This window comes from Lissotriton helveticus, chromosome 4_1, assembly GCF_964261635.1.
Source record: "Lissotriton helveticus chromosome 4_1, aLisHel1.1, whole genome shotgun sequence".
Taxonomy (NCBI): domain Eukaryota; kingdom Metazoa; phylum Chordata; class Amphibia; order Caudata; family Salamandridae; genus Lissotriton; species Lissotriton helveticus.
This window is the reverse complement of record NC_136063.1, coordinates 782592249-782619703: the sequence shown is the minus strand read 5'-3', so window position 1 is coordinate 782619703 and position 27455 is coordinate 782592249. Positions and strand designations below refer to the sequence as shown.

The window sequence follows — 27455 nt, the reverse complement described above, 5'->3', positions numbered from 1 at the left end:
CGTTATAGTTAGTTGAGCTAACTATAAAACACGCCCAGAGCCTCTCCATACTTGTTAAGTCAGTGGGTCCCCACGTTTTTAAGAGACATCTTTTAGCCTCCGGACGGATGGTTTTACGTAGCACTTCTTCCATTACTTCATGTATTTTGCGCCAATACTTTTGTATCTCATCACATTCCCATATTATGTGGATGTAGGTACCTACGTGCCCAAAATTGCGTCTGCAATCACTCTCCTCCCTCCTCCCCATGTGGACTAATTGGGGCCCAGTGATGTATGCTCTGTGTAGTATCTTGAGCTGGACCAATCGCAGATGTGCCAAGATTACCACTTCTCTAGGTGAGGCAACCGCCTCCCGCCACTTTTCGTCATCAAACTCCAGTCCGTCTCTCCCCCAGCACTCACGTAAGCGCTCAAGCAGGTCAGGGGTGTTGTTAATCAGTTTCTTATATGTAAGAGAGATCGCTCTTTGGGGAAGGTAGCCGTCTAGTAAATGATCCTCTAATGGTGAGGATTCAGGGGGGATTGTGCCTCTCTGCAGGGTCGCGGTGATGGCATGGCGAATCTGCAAATAGAGGAAGGATTCCATATTAGAGAGCTCAAATTGCTGCTGGAGTGTGGCAAAAGTAACCATATCACCCTTCACCCAGAGATCTCCCAGAAGGGATATACCAATCAGGTCCCATTTATCAAAGCCTTTCGTGGACCAAAGATTACCTAACTGCTCGGAGTCCCACAGAGGCGTTGCCAGTGTGAGCTTCAAATGTCCCACTGTTGCTGTCGAAATTCTGCAGCAGGGTTGCAGTTCTCAGGTTCAGCAGCTCTTCTTTGTCCTTTTCTTCTTTACGGTCCATCAAATCTGAAGTTATGGGTCGAGCAGTTCTACCTAAATACTTAAGTTAGGAGCGTTAAGGGAAGTACCATGTAGTAGCCAATGGGCTAATTAACGTAGGGCGACTACACCCTCTATATTACCACTTACCGTAGGAAGTGGGCATAAGCCTGACCCTAATAGGCTACGTCTCTTCAACATAAGATGGAAGGTTAGGAATAGTGGGTCCACATCAGCTGCCCCACCTTAGGTGTGGTGCTGACTAGGTGTGGATCCACCTCCTAAACAAACTAATTGTGCCCACTGTCCTTGGGGTCACAACAGGGGGGTTGGTGTCTTCCACTATCTGGAGAGCCTAAGTTGCATTTCAAAGGCAGCATGGCCTTTGAAGCTTTCCGCCCTGGAAGGCAGTTCCTGACTGGACGTCAACGACCAGAACAGGCTTTGTTCCCGGCCTCTGAGAGTGAAGACTCTCACCCAGGGAGGCCAGAAACATGTCTAGTGATGGCAAGCTGGTTGAGAACAGTCGGCAACCACACTAGTCAGTAGGTTTTTAGGGGGGGCACCTCTAAGGTGCCCTCTGTGTGCATTCGGTCATAAAACAGACACTAGCATCAGTGCAGGTTTATTGAGATAAGGTGTTTGGTATCAAACATCTTGGGGTTCAGTTAAGCCATCATGAAGCTGGGGACTTCGTAATGACGAGTGTACAGCCCATGTATGCGGTATGGCTTCCCTGTTCACCTACAAGGTCCAAGAATGGCTAATCGCTCTCATCTTGGGTAGCAGGCGACGTCGAGTTGCACTTAGCACACTGCAGCTCCCGCTTGATCCGGGTGGCTTGGGAGCACCATCCTTCGACGCATATTAACTTGCAGCACAGCTGCAATGGGTTTCCCATTGGACTGACGAGAGATACCTGGGAGAGACCTGTGACACAGGTGAAGTGATGACACCCCTGCCTGTCCTTCACCTCCTCCTATTGAAAACACCACCTCTCCGCCCATACAAGGTGCTGTGGAAGACACCTGCATTTCACATGTCTACCGTACAGCATGTCAACCACCCCTGTATACCCAGGCCCTGCCCCTGATAGGACAACCTAAATTCCTTGGATTTTACACAAGGCTTGATCTGTGCTCCAGGACCTCTTGCTCGTTACACACAACGGGAGACCTCTTCCAAGACCGACAATTCCTTAAATTTGACCAACTGACAACTGAGTGTAGACAATTTCTCTTGGACGCTGCCTCACATATACCTATCACACCTTATAAAACGCTGTGGTAACTGAGCCCACACCGCACCCGGTACTACAGACAATCCTAACTTTGGGATCTGGATGCCATTTAATCAAGATGACTATGGGAACCAGCTGAACCAACTTTAATTAGCGGATTACATGTCATGGTTAAAAATATGCAATACTTGCAAGAGGAGGATCTAGTAATCTCATCAAGCATTTAAGTAAGGATGTCGGTCAACATGTGTCATGCCCTCTAGTCTCTCTCAGATCATGGCATTTCTTTAGGTACCCTACAAACCCTACTCACTACTCACTGAGGAGCAGTTCAAATAGGTGTCTTGGAATAGATCAGAGTACTCTCACCAAATACACCAACAGTGACCAGGTTCCTCTGAGTAGGGACCTAGAGGAGGGGGGGGGACAAGAGGAGGGGGCAGGGGGACAAGAGGAGGGGGGGGGGAGGAGGGGGGGACAAAAGGAGGGTGGGGACAAAAGAGGGGGGAATAACCGATAATGCGATAAAAGGCAAAATCAAAGGCAATACAGGCCAACATTGTTCTGTATCGGTGGTAGAGGTGTCTAGAAGTGGTTCAACGTACCATCCTCCAAATCAGGCTGTGTGCATAACTCTTGTTGCACAGTGAACTAGATATACAACATCCATGTAGTGGTTGGGGCCCTTGAGAGATTCCACGTAATACTTATCAATCAAGCCTCATAGGGGATATATATATAGCTATGGCCTGGCAACAGTGACCCTAGAAATGTAAAACCCAAACTCAGCGGGTGTCCCCCGAGGGTCAGCGGTCAAGTGTGGATAATTTTCAGGAGTGCAAAGAATGGGAATGCCGCAGGGCAGAACTATCAAGAACAGTGCTAAAAAGTAGCCATGTGAATGGGCCCCTCTCCGGGTGGTTCACTTACGCTGGGAACGGAGACAATCACTCCGAAAAACCGGGACGCTCAGAGGCATCGCGTCTGACTTCTGTGGGGTCAAAGGAGAAGACGCAGTGAGGGAACTGCACGTCAGGAGGCGATAACTGTAAGGAAAGGGGCGTATACTAACAGCCGTCTGTAGCTCAAGTTGTGTCCAATCCGGAGTGGAGCAGGATCCGAAGGAGACCGGTGATTAAATATAGTTGATCGGGCCAGGTTCCGGGTCAAGGTCTGTCACTGCCCAGAGGAAGCTAGAATGGCAGTGGGTCAGGCCTGGAGTGGCGCGACCACCATCTTGAATGTGACAAGACTTAAAAAGGGTCAAAGACTAAGAAAGGGTCAAAGGGAAGGATGCTAGCGGAAAGTAAGAGGGGGCCCAATACCGTGTGGCCAGGAGCCTGCGGAACAGGTGGAAGTCCCGAAGAGTAATGGACAAGGAACAGAGGCGGGTCGTTTTAAAGTGAAACGGACATGTAGCGGACAGCCACTTCCGAACAAGCTGAAAGACAAAACGGCCCGAAGAAATGGGGGGTCAGTACCATGTTGTCTACCAACCTGTTAGTCCCACGAACTGAATGGCTCACAGGAAACAGCAATGTCACAGGCATGTTAAGGAGGACCAGCACAGGATTACGGAGATGGACCAAAAGGTGACACACTAGGAGTGTTAAAAGCTCGTCTGGCACACCGGGAACACGGCTTCTGCCCCGGAGCCAGACAGAAAGGCCGCCCAAGGACGGGTGGCTAAACAAAGGGCGTGTGAGGTATCGCAGGCCCTGAGGGGGCACCACAGGAGAGATAGGAAGAGGGGTATCACTGTAGTGTCAGGGGGATAGAGGTGAAGGTAGTTACAGTTTGACTTCACTCCAAGGTACATCATCATTGAGGCCTGTCAAATTCGTGGAGAGGCGAAAAATTAAGCGTTGTTCCTTGCAAAACAGATTTTCTTTGTCTATGTGCGCATGCACTTCTAAGATTGTCCAGTTTAAACCATCAGGTGAATGGCCCTTCTCTTTGTAATGGGAACTCATCTTGGTAGTGTCCTTGCTGCGATGTTCAGTTATACTAGCCTCAACTTGTCTGGTACTCATGCCTATATAATTTGTCAGGCATGGACACGTGATCAAATATATGCAATTCTTTGTATTGCAATTTGTGTGAGAAGTTTGAGACCATGTACTGGTGGGACTCAACTGAATTTCTTTGGAAGGTCTGGTCATGTGGTACAAGCTACATGACCCACATGGAAATGGCACTTAACTGGAGGAAGACCCCAGAGCGTGTTGTTAGTTACCCTATTGAGATGTTTGGGTCTGGTGTGTACAATATTATCTCCGAGGTTAGTAGTGCGCTTGAAGACTAAGTGTGGTACTGCTGGAGATAAGCTGCCTGTGTGCAGTACGGACCAGTGTTTTTTATGGTTAGTTTGATCTGGGTAGAGTAGGGAGTGAAAGATGTGACAAATCAGGACTTCATTTTCTTGGCGGTTCCTTGTTTGTAGTAGGGTGTCCCTATTGTTATTTCTGGCAATTTTGCACACCAGTTCTACCACCTTGGGAGGGTATTTCCAATTAATCAAGTTGGTGGTAATGGCTGCTGACTTTTCTTTGTAGTCTTGGGTGGTGTTACAGTTACGTCTAAGCCGTAGAAACTGTTCAAACAGTAAATTGTCACTCAAATGTTTTGGGTGGTAGCTATCGTATCTCAGAAGACTACTGCAATCAGTAAGTTTTTTGTAAGTAGTATTGTATGGTCTCCCTTCCTTGATGGATATCAATAAGTCTAGGAATAGAATCTGTATCCCTGAGATGCTATTGGTGAATGAATCTCAAAAACGGCAACCTCAGCACAGTCTCAAAAGGACATTCCCTAATTTACATGGGAGCCTGGCCTTAGGTAAATGAGGACGAAGAAACACTTTGTCTCTCCACCCGCTTTATTATAGACGTAGGCGCAGAGGCAAAGAGGCTGTCAGAAGGAGCACTGACCACACAGAAGTTCCGCAGAGTCAGTGTGCCCCTAAGGCGCAACTTGAAAGGGGGGTGACTCCTATGGACCGCTCACTGCACTTGCATGCACAGAAATCTCTTTCCCTTTCAAGTACATGCCATGTTGCCGCTTACAGAGTGAAAGGCAGAATGGCAGCTTCCCACAGCATATCTTCCTTTCACTACTGCTGTCCCCAGGGTAGACATGAATTTTTAAACTGCATTGGGGGCAGCACATTTATTGTGATATAACACACTGCGCCTGAGGCACCCAGTTAAAGGTGAGCCACGGACTAGAGATGGGCACCCTATGTATAATATTAAATAGCCCAGACAAAGGTTGAGGTAATACTTCATTAGGAGGCCTTTCTGATGGCTTAGAAAGTTCATACTCTCCTAGGTTTCACTAACTTGTCATCGATTCATCCAATACTTTTCTACAACGGTGATCCTCATTACCATTCTACAAATATAAAGGAATGCAATTCCAGAAGAGGTTGAAGAATCCCCAAAGTCTCAGCCTAACATGGATGATTGCAGACACCGACTAGGTCATTATGGACACTGTGTCCAGGCCTGAACTTTTCACCAACAATTCACTGATTTGAGGTGTTTTCGATGTAACGTCCTTAAGGTCCAACTTATGTAAGCTCCGACTATCTTATCTTCACTCTTAAACAATGGAAGTCGCCATCTTTCCGAATTCATGCAGAATCATATCATGTCTGCCATTAGACACAGATGTCGTCTGACCGTATCTTATTAAGAACTGTGAAAGCTTCAAGCCATCTGATTGATGACAGATACAACACTTGATGCAACATTCACCTGGGTCAAATGTCTACTTTCCCCATGTCAAGTTTAAATAAGTACACATGCAGACATAACCAAAATAGCATAGTCTGAATTGACATCCCTTTATCCATTATGTTAAAGAGGAACCATCTGGGATGTAAACCTTGATGCACATTATCTATGTCAGACGTTCTTAAACTTGTGTCAGAAGGAATATGCTACTTACCAGTATGCATCTGTTCTTGGCATGTAGGGCTGCTGAAATTCATATCTGTGCATAGATCGCCGCCTAGTGTTAGGTCCGGATGATTGCACTTTGTTGTCTTGGAAGAGTCTTCGAAGTATCAGTGACTCCTCCCCTGGACTACAGTGCGCATGGGCATCTTCTCCATCCTCAGATTGTTTTTCGCAATTGTGGCAGAGATGGAGATAGGAAAGTAAGAGATGGCCATGCCAAAGATAATGCTGCAGCTGCGACAGGCACCAGGGAGGAGGGCGGGCGATATGAATGTCAGCAGCCCTACATGTAGATGTAGATGTAGATGTAGAGTCCATTTATATCGCGCTAACAATCGCTCCAGGGAGCATCTCGGCGCCAAAAAGAGGACAACCAGATGAAAAGGTTGCCTTACTGCTCAAGGAGACCAAAACCGGAGTCACACCAGTGCTCTGGCCATTGGGTCTGGAAGATTGTAAATCCAGGTTTTCAATTGCTTACGGAAATCGGATTCCCTGTCTAGTGCTCTTAGTGCAGGGGGCAGCGCATTCCATGCTTTGGCACCCAGTACCGCCAGAGATTTACCCCCGCGGGTTTTGAGTCTGAAACTTGGAATGGTCAAAAGATTGGCATTTGAAGATCGTAGTGCGCGATTGGGACAGTATTTAACAAAATTTTTTCTTAGGTACATGGGGCCTGAATTGTGTACAGCGCGAAAGGTAATTGTTAGTACTTTGTGAAGGACCCTTTTGATTATAGGCAGCCAATGTAATACATTGAGGGCTTTGGTTGCTGAAGATCTTCTTGGCCATTTCAGAACAAGCCTTGCCGCAGCATGCTGTACCATCTGGAGTTTATGTGTAACCACCTTATTGGTACCAGCATACAGGCTGTTGCAATAGTCTATGCGAGAAGTGACCAATGCAATCGTGACTGTTTTCCTAGCTTCGAGGGGCAGCAAGTCAAAGAACTTTCTGAGCATTTTTATTACCCCAAAGCAGGTGCCTGCCACTTTTGACGCCTGATGTTTAAACGATAAGTCGGCGTCAAACTGCACCCCAAGGTTGCGAGCCAAGGAGGTAGTGTGGGGTGGTATTTCAGCCTTCTCAGGCCACCACAGTCTAGGGATGAAATCATTATTAGGGCCTATGGGCATAATCTCGGTCTTGCCTGTGTTACATTTTAAGTGGTTTTTTCGCATCCACTCAAAAGTGGCCGTTAAGCAACACATGCCAAGAACAGATGCATACTGGTAAGTAGCATATTCCGTTCGAGGCATGTGGGCTGCTGAATTCATATCTGTGCATAGACTGAATAGCAGTATCTCCTAGCGGTGGCCACCTGTGCCAGCTGCAGCAGTTTGGAAAAGAGTTTTGAGGACAGCCTGGCCTACAGCAGCTTGCTGTTTTGCTTGCACGTCTACACAGTAGTGTTTAGTGAAAGTGTGTATGGTGGACCAAGTGGCTGCCTTACAGATGTCTTCAAGGGGCATATTTCCTAGGAAAGCCATGGATGCCCCCATTTTCCGAGTAGAGTGTACTCTAGGGGGGACGGTTAAAGTGCGTTTAGCTTTGAGATAACATATCTGAATGCATTTAACTATCCATCTGGCTATTTCTGACTTTGAAATAGGATTCCCTTTGTGCTGTGGTGCAAAAGCAACAAATAGTTGTTTTGTTTTTCTAAATGATTTAGTCCTGTCCACATAATAAAGTAGAGCTCTTTTTACATCTAGAGTGTGTAGGGCTCTCTCAGCTACTGACTGTGGGTTCTGAAAGAACACTGGCAGTTCAATTGCTTGATTGATATGGAAAGTGGATACAACTTTAGGCATGAATTTGGGGTTTGTTCTAAGAGCCACCCTGTTAGCATGTACCTGCATGAAAGGTTCTTGAATTGTTAGTGCCTGTAATTCGCTCACTCTTCTGAGTGAGATAATGGCAACTAAGAATGCTACCTTCCACGTTAAGAATTGTAGTTCGCATGAGTGTAAAGGTTCGAAAGGAGGTCCCATGAGTCTGGTAAGCACGACATTTAGATTCCAGACTCGGGAAGGGGGGTGTCGTGGAGGGATCACCCTTTTTAAGCCTTCCATGAAGGCTTTGATTGCTGGTACTCTAAACAGTGAAAGGTGTTGCCTGTTTTGAAGGTATGCTGCTATAGCAGCAAGGTGTAGTCGTATAGAAGAGTATGCTAAGTTACTTGTGTGTAAATGCAGCAGGTAACATATAATGTTTTGTATGGAAGCGTCTAATGGGTTGATTTGGTTATTGCCGCAGTAAATAACAAATCTTTTCCATTTAGCTGCATAGCATGCTCGTGTCGTTGGTCGTCTTGCCTCCCTAATGATGTTCATGCAGTCTGGGTACAAGTTAAGGTATCGAACTCTAAGATTTCAGGAGCCAGATCGCCAGGTTCATCTAATTGGGATCTGGGTGTCTTATTTCTCCATGGTTCTGGGTTAGAAGATGGGGAGCAAGGCACAGTCTTTGATGAGGAACTACTGAAAGTTCTAGGAACGCTGTGTACCATGGTTGTCTCGCCGATGTGGGAGCAACTAGGATTAGTGTGAGTGAGTGTTGTCGCAGTTTGCGTGCCACCAGCGGGATCAGCGGTGCTGGGGGAAAAGCGTACGCAAATCTGCCTGACCAGTTCATCCATATCGCATTGCCCAGTGACAACGGATGTGGGAACCTGGCGGCAAATTACCGGCATTTGGAGTTTTCTTTTGTGGCAAACAGGTCTACCTCTGGGTGACCCCACTCTTCAAAGAAGGGCTGGAGAACTTGGGGGTGAATCTCCCATTCGTGTATTTGCTGGCTGTGCCTGCTGTGCCGGTCGGCAATCTGATTGTCCTTCCCCGGGAGGTGTTCTGCGAGGAGAAAAATGTTTTTGGGAATCGCACATTTCCATATGCTCTGTGCCAGATGGGACAGCTGTGGAGAGTGCGTCCCCCCTGTTTTTGGATATAGTACATTGCGGTCATGTTGTCCGTTCGGATCAACACCGTCTTGTTGTACAAGTATTTCTGGAAAGCCTTCAGGGCTAGGAATATTACTAGCATCTATAGCTGGTTGATATGCAGCTGTTTCTGTTTGTTTGTCCAGAGCCCTTGTACTGTGTATAGAAGGTGATGGGCTCCCCAGCCTGTCAGTGATGCGTCCGCTGTTAGTACTAGTTGTGGAACCTGCTCTTGGAACAGTCGCCCCTTGGAAAGGTTTTGTGGGTTCCACCACTGCAGAGAGTTGTGAGTGCGACTGTTTACCAACACTAGGTCTTTTAGTTGTCCACGAGCCTGGTTCCATTGCCATGCTAGGCATTCTTGTAATGGGCGCATTTGTAGTATTGCATGGGGGACAATGAATATGCAGGAGGCCATCATGCCTATGAGCTGCATGAAGATTTGAGCCGGCAAGGAGTGTTGTGGCAGGAATTTGCGAATGAGTATCTGCATGTTGGCTATCCTTGCTGAGTTTGGATATGCTTTTGCCACTGTGGTATTTATAGTGGCTCCCAGGTAGTGCTGTACATGGGAAGGTTGCAGATTCGATTTTGTGTAGTTGATTGAAAAGCCCAGGCTGTGTAGCAACTGTATTGTTTGTGACGTGTGTGCTGCACACTCTTGGTACGATTTTGCTTGTATTAGCCAATCGTCCAGGTATGGGTACACATGGACGTGTTGCCTCCTGAGATGTGCCGCCACTGTCGCTAAGCATTTTGTAAACACTCTTGGAGCCGTGGTAACCCCGAAGGGCAAAACCTTGAATTGGTAGTGTTGACCTTCTATTGTGAACCTTAGGTATTTTCTGTGGGCTGGATGGATGGGTATATGGAAGTACGCATCCTTTAGGTCTAGTGTTGCTAGGAAGTCTCCTTGCTGTAGCAAGGGGAGCACTTGTTGTAGTGTCATCATATGGAAGTGCTCCGACAGTATGTATTGATTTAGGGGTCTGAGGTCCAATATTGGTCTGAGGGAACCGTCCTTCTTTGGAATAAGGAAGTATAGGGTGTATACTCCTGTCCCCTGTTGGTGGAAAGGGACCTGCTCTATGGCCCCCTTTTCCAGCATGCATTTCACCTCTTGTTGTAGCAGGGTGATGTGTTCTGTGGACATAGGACGATGTCTGGGTGGTATGTTTGGTGGCGTAGAAGTCAGTTCTAGGCAATAACCAGACTGGATAATTTCTCTTACCCACCTGTCTGTGGTAATTGCGTGCCAGACAGGTAGGAACTGCTGTAGTCTGCCTCCGACTGGTGTTAAGTGGTCTGGAGGCAGCGTAATGAAGTCACTGTTTAGTGGCAGTGGAGGCTCTGGTGTTATTGCCTCCACGTCCTCTTCTCTTATTACTGTTACCTTGGTAACCTCCCCTGGATGTGTTATTATTGAAGGAACCTTGCGTGTTACTTTTGTATGAGGCAGATGTTTGCGAAGCATTCCCTCGTGTGTTTGCTCTGTATGAGGAGCGTCGAAAGGAGCCCCTATGTTGCTGAAATTGCAAAGCACCCATAGATTTTGCGGTTTCTGTCTCCTTTTTAATTTTGTCCAATATGGTGTCGACAGCAGGGCCAAATAGAAAATCTGGATTGACAGGTTGGTTAAGAATGGTGGAATGCACCTCGTTCTTAAAACCGGAAATACGCAGCCAAGCATGTCTGCGTAGCAGTACGCTAGTATTAATGGACCTGGCTGCGGTGTCAGCAGCGTCGAGCGCACATTTAATGGAGGCGTTTGATATGAACTTTCCCTCTTGGTTGAGATCATTGGCTTGTGCTTTAAAAGGCTCGGGTAGGTGTTGCATAAGGCTTTCGAGCTGATCATAGTGCGCACTGTCGTAGCGAGCTAGTAGGGCTTGTGTGTTAGCAATCCTCCATGAGTTGGAGGCTTGTGCAGCTACCCTTTTGCCTGATGCCTCTAGAATTTAGGACTCTGTCAGGGGGAGGTGCTTCCCCTGTAGTCTGAGAGTTGGCTCTTTTTCGTGCGTTAGCAACCACCAGAGAGTCCAGTGGCAACTGGCCCTTGATGTAAGTAGGGTCTGTGGGAGCTGGCCTATACTTTTTTTCTATTCTGGGATTGATTACCCGTGCCCTGGCTGTATCCTTAAATATGTCAGGTGCATGTTTTAGAACTCCCTTTAGCATTGGAAGCATTTTGACACTTTTTTCTGCTGTAGTGAAAGTGTCAAACAGGAAGTCTTCCTCCACAGAGTCACTATGCATGTCTACATTATGGAATTGTGCTGCCCTGTCTATGAGTTGGTTGAAGACTACTGTGTCGTCTATAGGTGACGGCTTAGTAGGATAAGTGGATACATCAGGGATGGGATGGGTGTCATAAGGGTCTGTTGGCTCTTCCCTAGGTTCCTCTTGGTTAGGATCATGTGGGAAATCGTATTGAGGCTGTGGCTCATACCCTGTGTCTTCCTCATCGTCCCCGTGGTGAGAAGGTGAGGAAGGAGCAAAAGGTGTGGCAGGCATGATAGGTTGAAAAGGGATGAAGTGTCTTGAGGGAGAAGTCCCAAAGTCCTTTTTCTTCAGTGGAATAGGTGAATCTGGTACAAAGTCCAAAGGCCTCTTTTTCCGATGCAGGATGGTAACTTTACCAGTGTCTGGGTTAATATATATTTTAGCTTGGTCGTCTGATGGATCTGGGTGGAATAATTCTTCCTCTACAGTCCTGGGTTTAGTGTTAGGCTTTTTCGGCTCGGTAACACTTGGTTTTTCAACGACTTTTGGAGGTTTGTCGGACTTTTTTGGCTCGGGCCCTGATTTCGGGTCGACCGGAACTTTCGGGTCGACGCGTTTTTTATGCTCTGTAGACTTCTTTGGAGTGTCTTTCACCGAGTCGATGTTCTTTTTTGGAGCGACTGGTGTCTTAGGAGCTGTTATTTTCGGGTCGATAGGCTTGTCCGGCTTCGATACTGGTTTTGGTACGGCACCGGTTGCCGGGTCGACGTTTTTTGGAACAGTAGGCTTGTTCGGTTCGGCGCCCTTTGGCTGTGTGCCTTTGTTCTGGTCGACCAGTCTTTTGGGGTCGACGGTTTTCGGCTGAACGGCCTTTGTGGGGTCAACAGTCTTTTTTTGGCTCAACGCTCTTTGGCTGTGCGGCCTTTTTCGGATCGACGCCCTTGGGGTCGGTGACCTTCTTTGGCTCTGGAACCGTCTTCGGACGATGGTACTGCCCTGGTGTTTGACGGTTTCGGTTTCGATTTCGGAGCCGGAAGGCGGGGCTGGCAAAACATTTTTTTTTAAGCTTGGCTAAGGCCTTTTGGCGATGCCTCGACCGTAGCCTTTGGTAACGGGCTAGTTGGTGTCGGGGGTAGTGTACTCCCGATTTGCCCCGATGGGATTTCATCGTCTGAGTCAGAGTAGTCCTCGACGGTGACTATTTCGAGGTCCGAGATCAAAGATGTTGTCCGGTTCCGGTGCCTGTCGCTGCATTTCTTGCCGAGCGGTTTCGTATAGTTTTTTGGATCGAAACTGGGCGCAGGCCGGGCAGGTTTCTTCCCTATGGTCTGGGGAAAGGCACTTGTTGCATACTGAGTGTGTCAGTATGTGGGAACTTGGAGTGGCATTGTGGGCACCTTTTAAACGGGCTTCTTTCCATCGACGTCCGGCTCACTTGGCGTCGAAAAGGCCCAACGGCCCGCGTCGACTACCGATTCGAGATGGAAGTTTGGATCGAGTAGAGAGGTACCGAACGAGAACAATACCGCCGAAGTCGAAGGCCTTTATAAAAGTTTTGTTTTCGATTCCGAGTTGGAGTATAGGAGTTTGCATCCGAACCCAATGGCGGAAAAAAACAATCTGAGGATGGAGAAGATGCCCATGCGCACTGTAGTCCAGGGGAGGAGTCATCTATCTCGTTATACTTCGAAGACTCTTCCAAGACAACAAAGTGCAATCATCCGGACCCAACACTAGGCGGCGATCTATGCACAGATATGAATTCAGCAGCCCACATGCCTCGAACATTCCAATTTCTGATAACATTTATTTAATAAGAACTACTACTTGGCCACTTGTCAGGAGAGGTCCTTCGCCCAGATTATCACCTGATATTCTGCCAGAGACGGTATCACCTACTGCCAGCACACTACGCACTTTGGAGATGCTACATCACGTATGAAGCTGATAAAGCTAAGCACTGGAGAAAGATCACAGCATGTGTTTGCTCTTCATGGGGAACACAGTCTTTGCACCTCTGCTGAGAAAACAGTCTTTGCTGTCAGCAAGGTAATCAGCGAGTCCTTTCTCCCTAAAAAACTTAAGAATGCAAGTTACTTTGCCTTCCATGCTCTTTTAGTCTAGTGCACAGATTTAGTCATTAGGGTGTTCGATTTTAGAAGACATTTTTTAAACATGCTAGAAATGTTCATTTTATTCTCGTTATTTATAACATGCCTTCTTGGTGTTTTTATAATATTGTGTGTAGTTGTTTTAGAAGTACTGAGAAACAGATTGTTCCTATAGTAATATATACTTTTAACTTAAACGTGCTCATTTTACTTATTAAAGTGTGTGTGAATAACAAAATAAGGTTTGTTGCCATTTCCACTGTGCGGCTATTCTTCTTGGGATTGTTAGTAACCCAAAAGCAATGCCTCTTGCTCAGTTACACATTGAAAAATGTTTTGCAGGGCTACAATAACATGCCTTTCAGATTTATCTCTGGTGCAGTGAACCTAGTTCACCCATGTTTGGGAAAGCACACCTTGTAGAGTTATGCCCTGGTCGTAACTTATGCAACAATTTTTTTGTTTGTTCAATGAAAGAAAAACATGATTACAACATCCAGAATGCATTACACTATAACACCAGGAGATTGAAAAGTGTCCATAATGACCTGGAGGCTAGTGGTCACTCTAATTTTCTTCCCCTCCTGATGTGCACCCTAAGACACATGCTTTGACAGTGGTGACAGGTATAAATGTGAGAGGGCATAGTGGATTAACATGACTTGTCAAGATTAAAGGTCATTTGTAATAATTGTTGGTGACTGGGTCAGACACCTTTGATCCATTTGGCAAATTCACACACCTGATTTACCAGATATTTGGGTCACTCTAACTTAGTTCTGGTTCAATATATTTCATGCAGATTGTTCACTGGGTTAAACATTAACGAGAGAATTACTTTTGGAAATTGCACTAAATCTTGGTGTTCCTTTTTGGACTGTGAAAGATGCTATCAGACCAGATCCAGTTTGTAGTTTGCTGTAATTAAGTTCAATATTTTATCATGAAATTTGACAGCCTGTTGGCAATTCAAGCTCAGAGCAGAAAAACAAAATTTGACTTGCGTTAGAAGATGTTTTTTTAAGTTTCACAAACTCACAAAATAGTTATACAAGGCCTTTAGTCATACTTACTAATCATCACTGTCAAAGCATCGGGAACTAACAAACTTTACTAAAGGAATAATCATACGGTAACGAAAACAAATATAAATACTTAAACACAACAAAGTCAAAGCAGACACTCTTCATAAACATCATGTACATCATAAACATCATGTACATACCAAAAGACTTAAAAAGCAAGTTACCTGCCTGTTGTAACCCTATTTCTGGTAGAGACACTATCTAATTGCCGATTCCTCACCTTTTGAATATTCCCTAGGTGTCACACTAGAGGCAGAAACTTTTGAGTAGAACCTCTGTGAGCTGGTAGGTGGTGCCATGTGGCTCCACACTGATGCCGTTCCACTCCGGAAAGGACATGCAGGCCCCATACAGGCTCCACTTCTGAATGCTGTTGTCAGTTGCTTTCTAGGCTGTCCATGGCATTGGATGCACACTCCCAAAAGCAAATTACCTTTGGCCAGTGTGTAGACTCCTAGACTTGGGATAATATTAATAGGTAAAGCCAAATTCACATAATGAGAAGGATGGGAGAGTCAGTGAGGAACCTGCGCTTTGATCTAGTCTCAACAAGAAACAAATAACAGTAGCGCTTCATGAACGTATGGAGAGATGCCCACATAGCCACCTGGCAGATGTCCAGGACAGGAACTTCACTTGCCAACACATTGGTAGCAGCTTTGACCCTCATGGAATGGGCTCGCAGAGCCTCTGGAAGCTGCTTTTTGGCCACTGCGTATCAGATGAAGCGCAGCATGATCCAATTGAAGATGGTACTCTTCTGCTGGTCAGCCTTGCCTATTTTACCCCTATGACCCCAAGAAAGAGCGGATTGTTCACCTGATATGCTTTGTTGTGATCGATGTAAAAGATTAGTGCTCTTTTGGGGGTCCAAGCGATGGAGTCTTCTCTCCTCCCTAAAGGGGTGAAGTTAAGCATAAAACGTCAGCAGGGTGATAGTTTGATTACTGTCGAATGGCATCACAATGTTTGGTAAGAAGAGTGCTCATATCAGCAGAATCAGTTTGTCTCGAAATAACGTGGTGTACGGAGGGTTAACGCAGGGAGCCTGAAGCTCACTCCCTTACTGAACCGAGGTGATTGCGACAAGGAACACTGTCTTGAGAGTCATGAGCCGCAAGCAGTTCAAAAGGAGTGCACATCAAACTTGTCATAACCAAGTTAAGGTCCCACGAGGCATGGCAAAAGGAGAGAGAGGAATCAAGTGCTGGAGATCTTTAAAAAAACACCTCAGAGTCTCTGACTTAAACAATGAGGGCGGTTCCAGCACTTGTAAAAGACCAAAACTTAACTGTGCCCAAAGAAAAACCTTGCAGAGCTAGAGACAAAGCAAACGGCAGATCATCAAATAACATGGCCTGAAGAGGGCCAATCTGGAGTGTGCTGCACCAAATCACAAATTTATCGCAACAGGTGGATACAGTTTTTTACAAGAGAAGCCTATCCCCCAAGATGACACCAACGACCTCCAGAGGAAGGCCGAAGGTGTTCAGCTGTCATCGCTCAATCTCCATGCAAGAAGGAGGAAATTGCAATGGCTCGGGTGCAGAACTCTGCCCTGTTGCTGCAATAGTAGGTCCTCCCGCAGGAATAATGTAAAAAATTGGGTTATTGGTTGAGGGGGATGAAACCCTTGTCAAGCAATAACCACAATCCTTGTCAGAGTGAACCACAAAAAGTTACTACATTAATTTGTGCTTAACCATTTGGTAGCTTTGCACAAAAGCAGTCAAGCTTAACTTAGAGGTAATAACTAAAGCATTTTTGCAGTGCTCAAACAATAATAAAGTGAAAAAATAGCATAACAAAAATCTCACTCCCATCTAGAAAAATAGAGCACATTTAAAAAAATAAAAGAATACTAGAATGACAAAAATCTAATCAGTAGAACTGGTGATACGCAATTTCTAAGTCTGAAGTAAAAGTAGCGTTAAAAAGCGCAACCACCAACTCTAGTTATCTGGTCACTTCGGACTGCAAAAAAGTCGCAAGTTCAGGCCGACTGCGATGGAGCACAGGTCATGTACAGGACTGAGTTTGAGCAATGGGACAGTGTACCAGGTTGTAATTAGGCTGAGATGCATGTTCCTGCATCGCACTGCATCGGCTCTGATGAGGCCGCCGTACAGGAGTGGCAAGGTGGTGCGTGAAGTTGCATCTCGCTATGTCTGTTCCGATGAGGCTGTCTATCAGGAGCTGCGAGGTGCTGTGTCGCACTGCATCAGTTTCACACTGTGACGGTTTTGAAGAAACTGTCAGCGGGGCAAAAAGAACTGCATCTGATGCCAGCTAAGGGTCCAGGATCTGCGGGGCACTTCTTGGGGATCAGGACTCACTCCAGTAGAGGGCAGAAGTAAGGCACAGGGAGGTCCAGTTGGGTCTGGTCAGCTGGTCAGATCCAGGACAGATATCTGGAGCTTGGGTTATCCCTATAGCTCACACAGAATGCCAGCCAGCTAGCCCTTGGAGTCACTCTGGTTGTTCTGGGTTCAAGAAGCAGGTCCAGTCTCCCTTCCTCAGGCAGCAGGGCGGGTAGTGCTTCTGTGGACAGTGGTTGGCGAGGGGCCATGAAATGGTCCAAGGATCGTAGACCTTCTCCAGCGCTGAGTCCGCCTCGTCGACGAAGAGGGTTTGTCCATGAATGAGGCCTGTGCAACGCCAGAAAAGCCAGTCATCCTCAGCCAGGCGTGATGACATAAGGCTATCGCCAATGAAACCACTCTGCCTAGGGAGTTGGTCGTATCCAGCCGACAGCGTATGGTGAACTTAGCTGCATCTCCCCGTCAGCAACAGCTTGAGAGAGTATGGCTGGGGCCTCCTCCAAGACCACAGGCGCAACTGAGTCCCAGAGTGAGTGGGAGTATCGGCCCAAAAGGCAAGCGATGTTCACCAACCGCAGTGCCAGGCTGGCGGAAGAGAACATCTTCTGTCCCAATTGTGTCCAGCCTCTTGGATTCCCTGTCCGGGGAAGTGTAGGTAATGCACCAGGATTTAAATTGGAAGAGGAGGTTTGGAACACCAAGCTCTCCGGGGTGGGGCGTGTTGTGAGGAAAATGGAGTCCCCTGAGGTGGGGGTGATGGCAGCAGGCAATCAACCTACTCACAGAAGCTTCCATGCATGGTTTAGACCAGGCCCCAAGTAGGACGTCAGTGAGGGTTTTGTTAAATAGGAGAAGCGAATCAAGACATTCACCTAGACAGCCACAGTGGGTACCTGAAGGTCTGCCGCCTTCCTCACCAGCATAGTACATGAAGCTCCTTTCTCCATTGCCATATGAGCAAGAGAAACCAAGGCAGTACCTGGGGAGGTGTCCAGTCCACTGGCATCCCCCAAATCCTCACACCAGGTGTCCTCAGTGACATTTAGGGGCCGGTATTCATCAGGGTTCAGTGACCCCTCCCAATCATCTCCAAGTTATAGCCCAACAGAATAGGACACAGGCTTCTGCCTTGGTGGTATGTACCCAGTCTGCGTCAGATGCTGCCCATCCAGCTATGTATTAGAGTCGGGATGAGTATGGGGACTGTGTAGCTGGTGGGCGCCGGGTACGTCGGCAGTGGAGCCGGGAAAGGTTGAGGTGGCTCAATCGGCGCTGCTCTGGATCCATCAATGGATTCAAGGGGCCCGACTGGTGCCGGAGAGTATCCGTCAGAATAAGACCAGTAGAGGCCGCTCCTGAGCCCGTGGGCCTAAAGACGCTTCAGATGGGATGGGCCACCCAAATATGAGGTGCATGGCTTCATAAAATTCACAAAGCAGGGCTCCCGCTCCTGGAAACTCAGGGAGGTGCGGAGATGGCCCAGCCACAGGCTCAACCATGGAGGCAGGCCAGATATGTCAACACTCCCTTGTCTCATCGGATGACTTTGACTGATGGGGAAAAGCCAAACTTGGAGTGGCTCCATGACCAATCTTGCAATCTTCCTCCTAACCGGGATCAAGACTGCTGCGGCGTCACACATCAAGCAGCAAGGAGCTTGATGGACTACTTCCTCGAGGCCTTGGGGTGCATGGCGTGACAATTGACGCCGCTCTTGGCGTCAGGGTTGCTCTTGATTCACCAAAGACAGATGTGTGGGCCAGTCACCGACATTTGCCGGAGACATGCACCACGGGGATTGAAACTAGCCTTCTCTGAGGGCATGCCTGCCTCATCGGGAGACAAGTCTCAAATAATTGTTGACAAAAAGTCAAAAAATACTGGGGGTGGTTCTTCTTCGGAAATTTGCTAACTTGTCATGGTAAGCGTGCTCGAGTGGTGCCTATTTAGGTACCAAGCACATCACTTCTGGTGCGGATGACGCCGACAACGTCACATGGAGCCAAACGACAACATCTACTGGGGCGCAGGGGTAATGCTCATGAAATCATTTCCAGAATTAGTCTGATGCCTGGAGATTACTCTAACGTAAGGAATCTGCGGCTAGAGGTCTCTCTCAGGTACATAAGGGCTGTGACACAGTAATCAGAAGCAACTATGTCAGGGTGACAGCTAAGCTCCTGAACTCAATAAACTGATGAATAAAGTTACCTCTGTCAATATTCAGGGGAATAGATTTGAAAAACAAATACCTTTCTTGCCAAAATACTATACTAATTCGGTAACATACCAATACCATAGCCACCGTTGTTCTGCAAGGATAGAAGTTCAATTCTAACCATGCTAATATGGGAAGGTAAACAACTGTGCCTGGCAAGGGACACAATGACGCACCCCTGTGCTAAAGGAGGATTGGCAGTACCAGACATCAAAGTTTATTATAAGGTAGCAAAGCAGTTTGCCCAGTACTGGTACCATCCAAGCATGTACATATCGCAGTTGGATATTTGAAAAACTATTGCATTTCCTTGTCCATAGGCTACTATGGTTACCCATTTGACGGCACGGCCAACTTGACAGATTTCACACAGTGGCCTGTCCTATATGGGTGTGGCACCGCATGGCACAATACCTGTGAAGTACAGCTTTTTACTCACCAGGGCTTCCAATGTTAGATAATCCCAGTCGACTAAACTCAAAGCATGTGCTCAATTTAGTTGCCTGGGGCTCACTAAAATAAAAGACATAACCCCAAATATCATGTTCTTGACTACACAATAACTCATGAACTGTGAGATGTCTCTAGTTTAGATATGTTATTATACTGTAGGCCAAATCGCACACTGCAAACATAGTATACCATGCATCCAGATGAAACTGTGGTTCTGAAGGAGCTCACTCATTTAATAGTTACCCCACAACTCAGACATACTACTTCCTACCTTTACAACACAATAGCGAATATGAGGATGCATTGCTCAGACACAATAAGACAGGAGTGGGAGGAGGGTCTAGACCTTCAGATATCAGATCAATAATGGTGCCACTGCTGCAATCAGACCAGTGAAATCCACAAATACTGGCCATCTATTAGTATGTTACAGGTTTCTTCAGCAGTAATGTCATACCTCAGTAAAATTATGTAAACCAGGGCTAGAGCACAACCCGAACGGTCAATGCTGCCACTTTCAGTTGATTTTCTAATCCTTGTCTGGGAATGTCCAAATCTGCAAAGGGTACTTACAAGGTGTGTTTGCAGAACTGGCAAAGATGATGAAGGTATCACTGCCACCTACTCCTTAAGAATGCTGCAAGTCTATGTAGAGGGAGTATTGGTTAGGATTACACACTTCACAGCGCTGATGCTTTTGCTACTGAAGAGGAGAGTAGATATATGCTGGGGCAGAGGAACAATACTAACAGTCAAACCGTGGATATCAGACCCGATGTCCTGTAATAATATAAGTGATGACTACCTCCCAAACCCATCTCGCCCTGAGGACATATGGGACCCCTTGAGACATTATATATCACAGGCAAAGACAGATGTAAGATACTTTGATGACCCTTGAGGGATCTGGATAAAAAAAAAAAGTAGGTGAATGGAGGAGACATGTCCATTTATTTACTGCCAAACCTAATACCAGAAATCAGAGTGAAGAGAATAAAGTAGGGGTCATTAATTGAATGGAACTGTAACCGGGAGAACCAGGAATCAGTGGATGGGGCATAAAAGCAAAACATGTGGCTATTAAATATATGTAGCACATACATCTGAATTGCCATATATCTTGATACTCCAAATAATATCTATGTACTGTCAATGTAAAAGGAAAGTGCATGGTGGATAATTTGTAGATGCAAATCTACTCAGTTTGAATGTGTAGTGTAATCTTGGAAATCTATAATAATAATAATATATTTTTAAAACATTCCAAAAGCACATTTAGTTAACATGAAATAATGATCAGAACAGCATAACAATCATTATTGGTAGGACTGTGGCATCTCTTTTTTCAGGAAAAAACAGGTTTGTCTCACCTGAACAGAATTTGATGGCCTTGGTGTTATTCTCCAGAGTAAAGTACTGCCTGGAATCACATGCACACTTTCAGAATCTGGCAACGGCATTTCATCTGGTTCATCAGCAGTTCCTGTCTACAAGATAAAGACTTACATGACCTAAAGAGTATAAATAAAAGCCTCTAGCTTAGAAGAAATATAGAATTATAGATGGGTAACAGAGAATCACTGGAATGTTTTTTATTTATCTTTTATTTATAGAGGGTGTCTAAGTGACATAAAACACCTAGTGAGGGCAATGCTAGAGTCGTCTATGACATCACTCAAAACCCCGAGGTGAAACCCAGTCCCATCAATCTATAATTTTGTGTAATGTAAGCCTCTCCCCGCTACCCTTCGATCATCTGCCCCTGCTTTCAATACCTATACAGGGGTCGAGAAGTAATGGGGAGCAATACAGAAAAAGACCACTCCTGACTCAGTCACCTGCCCTGTGATAAACCTACTCTTAAGTCACTCACTTGGACGAGGCAGAAAAACACAGAGGAAACAATCACGTCGCAGTGGAAACAACTTTTCTTTCCTACTGCTGTTACTTCATAGCATAGAATAACTAGATTTCCAATCCATTCGTTCCAGCTACGGGCTCTCAATGAAAGTCATACATAAGTACTTAATTAGCCGCTCCTGACCTAACTTGCTTTACTTTCTGACATTTGCGAAGACTTAAAATTAAATGGAGACTTGATGAATTTATAGGTCAATATTCCCAAAGGCTTTCTACCCCTCTAAACCACCTGCGAGCAAGATGCTATTTTTAACCCCACCCATTGACTGATATATAAAGGTGAAACTGTATATGTTTTTATTAAAAAAAACAGGAACACAGTTTTGTCACTGGCACACATTTTGAACAGCAACATTACAACCAAGCTTTCTTCTTCACAGAATGAAATACACACAAGAAAGTATCTAATAAATGTGCAGTTTCACTTCATATGGTTCAGAAATTGCATGGTATTAACGATCTACTATCTCCAGAAATATATACCACTTTATGTTATTTTTTTTATAGTGGACAAATAACCCGTGAATGTATCCAAACGCTCTGTAGCACGTGTGAGAGGTCAACCCTGGAGGGCTCACTCGGAAAACGAGGTGTTCAGAATCTTGCGAAAGTTATGAAGAGCGGAGGAGGCCCTGCTGTGTTGTGGGAGGTTGTTCCAGGCTTTGGGGACGAGATATGAGAAGGCAAGGCCCACTGCTCTGCTTCTGTGTATGTGTCGGATGTGTGCTAGTGAGAGGCCGGCAGAGAGGACGTGTTTGGAAGGTTGGTGGAAGTGAAATCGGCTGTTCAGGTAGGCAGGGCCTGTGTTGTGGAGTGCTTTGTACGCAAGGGTGAGGAGTTTAAAGTGTGCATGTTTATGTATCGGGAGCCTCGACACAAAGGTACAAATCACAGAATCATTTTGGTTTACAGTAGAATCAGGTAATACATAATATAGTAACAGTTCATTGAAATTCACGGGGATTGGGAGTCATCTTCAGCAACATCACGTGGGGGTATACGAATATCTCCCCGATAGGCGTTCCGGGGGGCCCATACTTTAGACCATTTGCGGGGACAGCCCTGAGCCACAAAGACTGTCTTCTCCCTCAACACACACCAGTCGAGATCCTGTTCCCAAGCTTCAAATGTGGGCGGATGCGGGGCTCCCCAGAGCTGTGTGATATTTCCCCTGGCAATCATGCATCCAAGTGTGACCCATTTCGTTGTGTAGGCATTGAGGTCAGTAGGTTGCCAGATATTTAGGAGGCACCTAGGTGCCTCCGGTTGAAGGTCTACTCCCAACACTTCACTCATGATCGTGTGAATTTTGCGACAATATTCTTGGATTTGATCACAGTGCCATAAGATGTGTATGAATGTGCACAATTGTGTGCATCCTCTCCTACAAGAGCCGTCTGTCAGCCAACCCATGCGTATCAGTTGGGGACCAGTTAGATAAGTTCTATGAAGGATCTTTAATTGCACCAGTCGAAGTCTCGCTGGGACATTCCAACACTTTTGATCTCATGAAAGCAGATTCAAAATGTAAGTGTCGGATTCTGATTTTGAAATATTTACAAATTATTTTAATAGGTGACACTGTTAGCTTTAAAACAAAACCAGCCCCTCCGTATAATTTATTACAAGCGTTTGTTTGGAATTCATTGTCAAAAAAAATTTTTTTTTATCTTTAATGAACGATTTTCCATTAATAATAGAAAAGAAATAAACTGAAAAACACTTACAAAACGTGGGCGTCACATGTCATCCTCCCCCGTACTCATTCAGGAGCAATTTTAGTCCTTTGTAGGAAGCAGGCTTTTTATAGGATACACCAAAATTAGGTATATCGTGCAAAGAGTCTAGGGGTTCCCTTACGAGAGGAAAGGGGCTTGCTCTAGCAATCACAAGGTGCTCTTTTAGGGGGTAGTGTGGTCAAGTAGCCTTAGGCTTATCGGAGAGGAGTGGTAGACATCTGCAAATACCTCAATAGTCAATAAATGATGCACACAACTCAATAAGGAGATCCACATCAATCTATAAAAATAGCACATGTTTATATACGTTTAGGCACCAGAATGAATCAGGTATGTACATTTTACAAGAGATGTACGTTGCGTTTTAAAAAGTCGATACTTGTTATCCTATGAGAGAAAAAACAGGTACAGCATTTAGGTACAGTACAGCGACTTATGAGACCAATCTCCTGGACTTAAGGAGCGGATCGGACAAGGTCCAATGTAACCAGCAGGTTACCTCCAGCGGCACTAGGGTGGCTGGGTGTAGGGATACAATTCAGCGTCAGGTGCCCAATATTTGTCAATGGGGATCGGTCTTCGTGAAAAGAGGCTGCAGGTTTTGACTCGGAGGCCAGTCAGGTTGAATCATGCAAAGGGCTCAATTCTTGTGATGCTAGGGTACTTGGGGACACCGGTGGTCCTCTTGTCCTTGAGCTGGGGTGGCAGGGTGCAAATGGTGTTTGTAGTGTTGGATTTCTTCGTCCAGGAGCACTGGTGGTTGAGGAGGCCTACAAACAGTCTGCAGGTGACCTCTGGGAGTTCACGAGGGGTGAGTCCACAGTGGACTCGGTCTCTTGAGGGATTGTGGACCACACTGATACCAATGTCCCACTTCGACCGGAGCTGGAGGCTCAGGTGCAGTGGTGCTTGGCGGCGTGGGGTTTTGGGGAATGCCGGAGTGCTCACGGTTCTTCTTGGGGAGCCTGCAGGAATGCAGGTGAGCCATTTTGCTACTCCAATGAAGTTCTTGTTTCAATAAAGGGCTAGAGCAATGCGTATTCCACTCCAAAATTTCAGTCTTTTCATTGTTAACTGAGTAGCCTGATACATTCCCAAACTCCTCTAAGGTTTTCAGAATCTCTGGGAGGGACCTTTCGATATCACTAGTATACATCATCAAATCATCCGCATATAGACCCATCTTTTATCGCAGCGTCTACATCTGAATGTACTGATATTTAGGTTCAATCTTACTTCATTTGCCAAGTGTTCAATATACATGTTAAAGAGGTGACAGGGGACAACCCTGACGTGTACGTCTTTTGATTGGTATTTGCCCTGTTAGGTTCCCATTTACTCGAATTCTAGCAGTAAGATTTCTATAAATAGCTATTGTCTAATTGCCAAGTGTAGAAAGGGCCATCTGACCCTATCAAAAGTTTTGGGTGTGTCAAAAGTAAGGACCGTCAAGGGATTTTCTCTCCTATAGCCAAGTTTATTGCTCCAATCAGCTCCATGTGTCAAGTCATGTAGTTGTCTCCCTCTAATAAATCCCCTTTGATCTTTTGGTGTGCATTAAATTCTCTATAACCCTCTCCAACCTTTTAGCTAAAATCTGAGTATAGATCTTGTATTCGCAGTTTAAGAGAGATATCGGTCTGTGTGACTCACATAACTTAGGGTTCTTGTTTGATTTTAAAATAATACTAATCGTGGCTTCCTCCCAGGATTGTGGAAGTTAGTTCCCTTCTAAGAGGGCCGCATTTATCATCTCCCTATATCACGGTGCCAGTACCTCTTAAGATCCAATATACTTCATTGGGAAGATTATCTGGGCGGGCATTTTTCAGTTCATCAATTCACATTCTTACTTCCTCCAGACTTATCTCTGAACAAAGATTTTCTTTTGAGGTTGGGGGCAATCTAGCAGTATTTATTTCCTCAAAGTAATTTAGCAATTATTCCTCAGTTACTACTGTGTCCTCATTGTACACATTTTTGAAAAAAAGTTCAAAAGCCCTTTCCACTTCTTTGTCATCCCTGCACATTTTGCCTGTCTCAGGGTCTAGGATTTCTGCAATGTTATTTCTAGAGGATTCTGTTTTGATCTTCCATGGCAACAATTTCCAGCAACCCTCCCCGTATTTATAGTGAGATGTCTTACTGGCCTCCCATTGTTTTCTAATTCCATCTTCCAAGAAGCTTGACAAGCAATTGTTAGCATCCTGCAATTCAGAATGTGCTTGGCCCTGGTCCTGAACATTTAGGGAGTTCTCCAATTCCTTAGAATGCCTAGCTATATTAGATTACAGTTTCCCAATCTTGGCTTTCCCCTTCCTACTCTGGGCAACAGAGAGACTAATTAATCTCCCCCTTACAAAAGCTTTATAGGTATCCCAGGCAAAGTGTGTAAGGGCTGAAGACTAATTGATCTGAAAAAATTCATTAGTCTCTTTCTTTAAAATTTCTACTAATTCAACCTTGAGTAGCAGGACTTGATTTAGGGTTCATCTCTTCTGTATAGAGGATTGAGCCTAGCTTAATTCCAAACTTCCGGCTGAATGGTCTGATAAATCTTCTATTATATGATCCACTTTCATGACTTTATTGCCAATCCTACTAGTTAACAGAAAGAAATCAATTCTCTAAGAATGTTCGTTTTTCTTTATTTTTAAAGGTGAATCTATTATCTTTGCTGTCTTTTTCCTTCCAAATATCAGTCAGATCTAAATCCTCCATTATTGATTTTTATAAGAGGTCTCATCTTAGTGGTATTAACTGTATTTCTAGAAGAGGATTTATCTAGAACTGGGTCGATCAAAACATTAAAATCACCACCCAGTATAATAGGAACATTTATAGCCAAGAAGAGATTATATAACTCCTGGAGAGGCTCCGTACCATTAATGTTTGGCCCGTAATACCATACAAGGGCAAACCAATTTCCATACAGTTTAACCTTGACTACAATCTACATTCCCCTTCTATCTATCATACATTTCCCCAACGTTGCACCCATAGATTTTTTTAATAGAATGGCCACTCCTTTTATATAACTTTCCTGATTTGTACATACGTAAAGTTCAACCCACTTTTGCCCTTTTAAGATGTTCGCCCGTTCTTCTTTTAGTAAATGTGTCTCTTGTATTATTTTTATTTCACTACTTAATAATCTCCAATACTCCCAAAAATGTCTTCGTCTGCTAACAACTAACAACTAACAGCTAACAACTCTAGGACCATTAACGTTCCAGGATAATATCCTGAGGGTCTTATCTTTTGGTGCGTCTGTCCATCATTGTTCAGTCTAAGAATATATGAAAAAGGGGACTATAAACAGTCCTTGTTAGCCATACAACTCTTTTCTTCATCAGTGAGAACTTTCTTTTTTACCCACATGCTCCCACACCCTATGCTAAATATTATACAGACTTTCCTTTGTGATGGTGACCCCCCCCACGTTCCCACCCAGGGGAACCCTTCCACATGTCATCGGGTGATCTACTTGGAGGCTACCCTATCGAGCTCTCCTTCCCCTCCGGTAGCTATGAAACTCATATTTTTTCGTGTGCTTTAAGTTGCTCTATCATACTTTCCACTTCCTTTGGGTATTTAATATTTTGCATAGATCACAACCAAAAGCGTTTTGGGGGAAACATGGAGCCGGCGGCTGAAGCGGGTCAGAGTTCTCTCTTACCCTTCCGGTGGTACAGCGGCGGTGTGTGGCGCAGTGGGTAACGGCGGTCCTGACATGCGAGGCAAAGATCTGGTTTCTCAATGGGGGTACCGGTCCCTTGATACATTGTGGATGCGGGGGTTGTTGTGTGAGAGCCGGCATCGCGGAGGGAGGCCTCGGCTACCGCGGGCGTCTGGCTCCCACGGAGAGCAGTGTGTGGGCTGAGGCAGCAGCGCAGCTCTCCTGTGAATGGCGGGTTTCTGCAAGGATCTGTTTCCAGGGCATGCCGGGCAGTGCAATTCAGACGGTTGTGCAGCAAAAAGGCTGGCAATCAATCAATCAATCAATACATTTATAGAGCGCGCTACTCACCCGTGAGGGTCTCAAGGCGAAGGGAGGGGGGTGCTGCTACTGCTCGAATAGCCAGGTCTTGAGGTGTTTCCTGAAGGTGAGATGTTCCTGGGTCAGTCGTAGGTGGGCCGGGAGGGAGTTCCACGTCTTGGCGGCCAGGGAGGAGAACGATCTTCCTCCGGTGGTGGTTCTGCGAATCCGTGGGACGATGGCGAGGGCGAGGCTGGCGGAGCGGAGTTGGCGGGTCGGAGTGTATAACGTGAGGCGGTTGTTGAGGTATTCGGGGCCCATGTCGTGGAGCGCTTTGTGTGTGTGGGTGAGGAGCCTGAACGTAATCCTTTTGCTGACGGGGAGCCAGTGCAGGTTTCTCAGGTGGGCAGATATGTGGCTGTGGCGAGGGA

General features: G+C 45.8%; 1 protein-coding gene across 3 annotated transcripts in view; it reads right to left on the bottom strand.

Moving 5' to 3' along the window:
- OSBPL1A (oxysterol binding protein like 1A) overlaps nucleotides 1-27455 on the bottom strand; it is a 1891697-nt gene that overhangs the window by 180788 nt on the left and 1683454 nt on the right. For all 3 annotated transcript variants that reach the window (XM_078687412.1, XM_078687413.1, XM_078687414.1), the window contains one exon: nucleotides 20757-20873. In XM_078687412.1, coding sequence (XP_078543538.1) covers nucleotides 20757-20873 — 117 coding nt within the window. The remainder of the gene's footprint in view (nucleotides 1-20756; nucleotides 20874-27455) is intronic.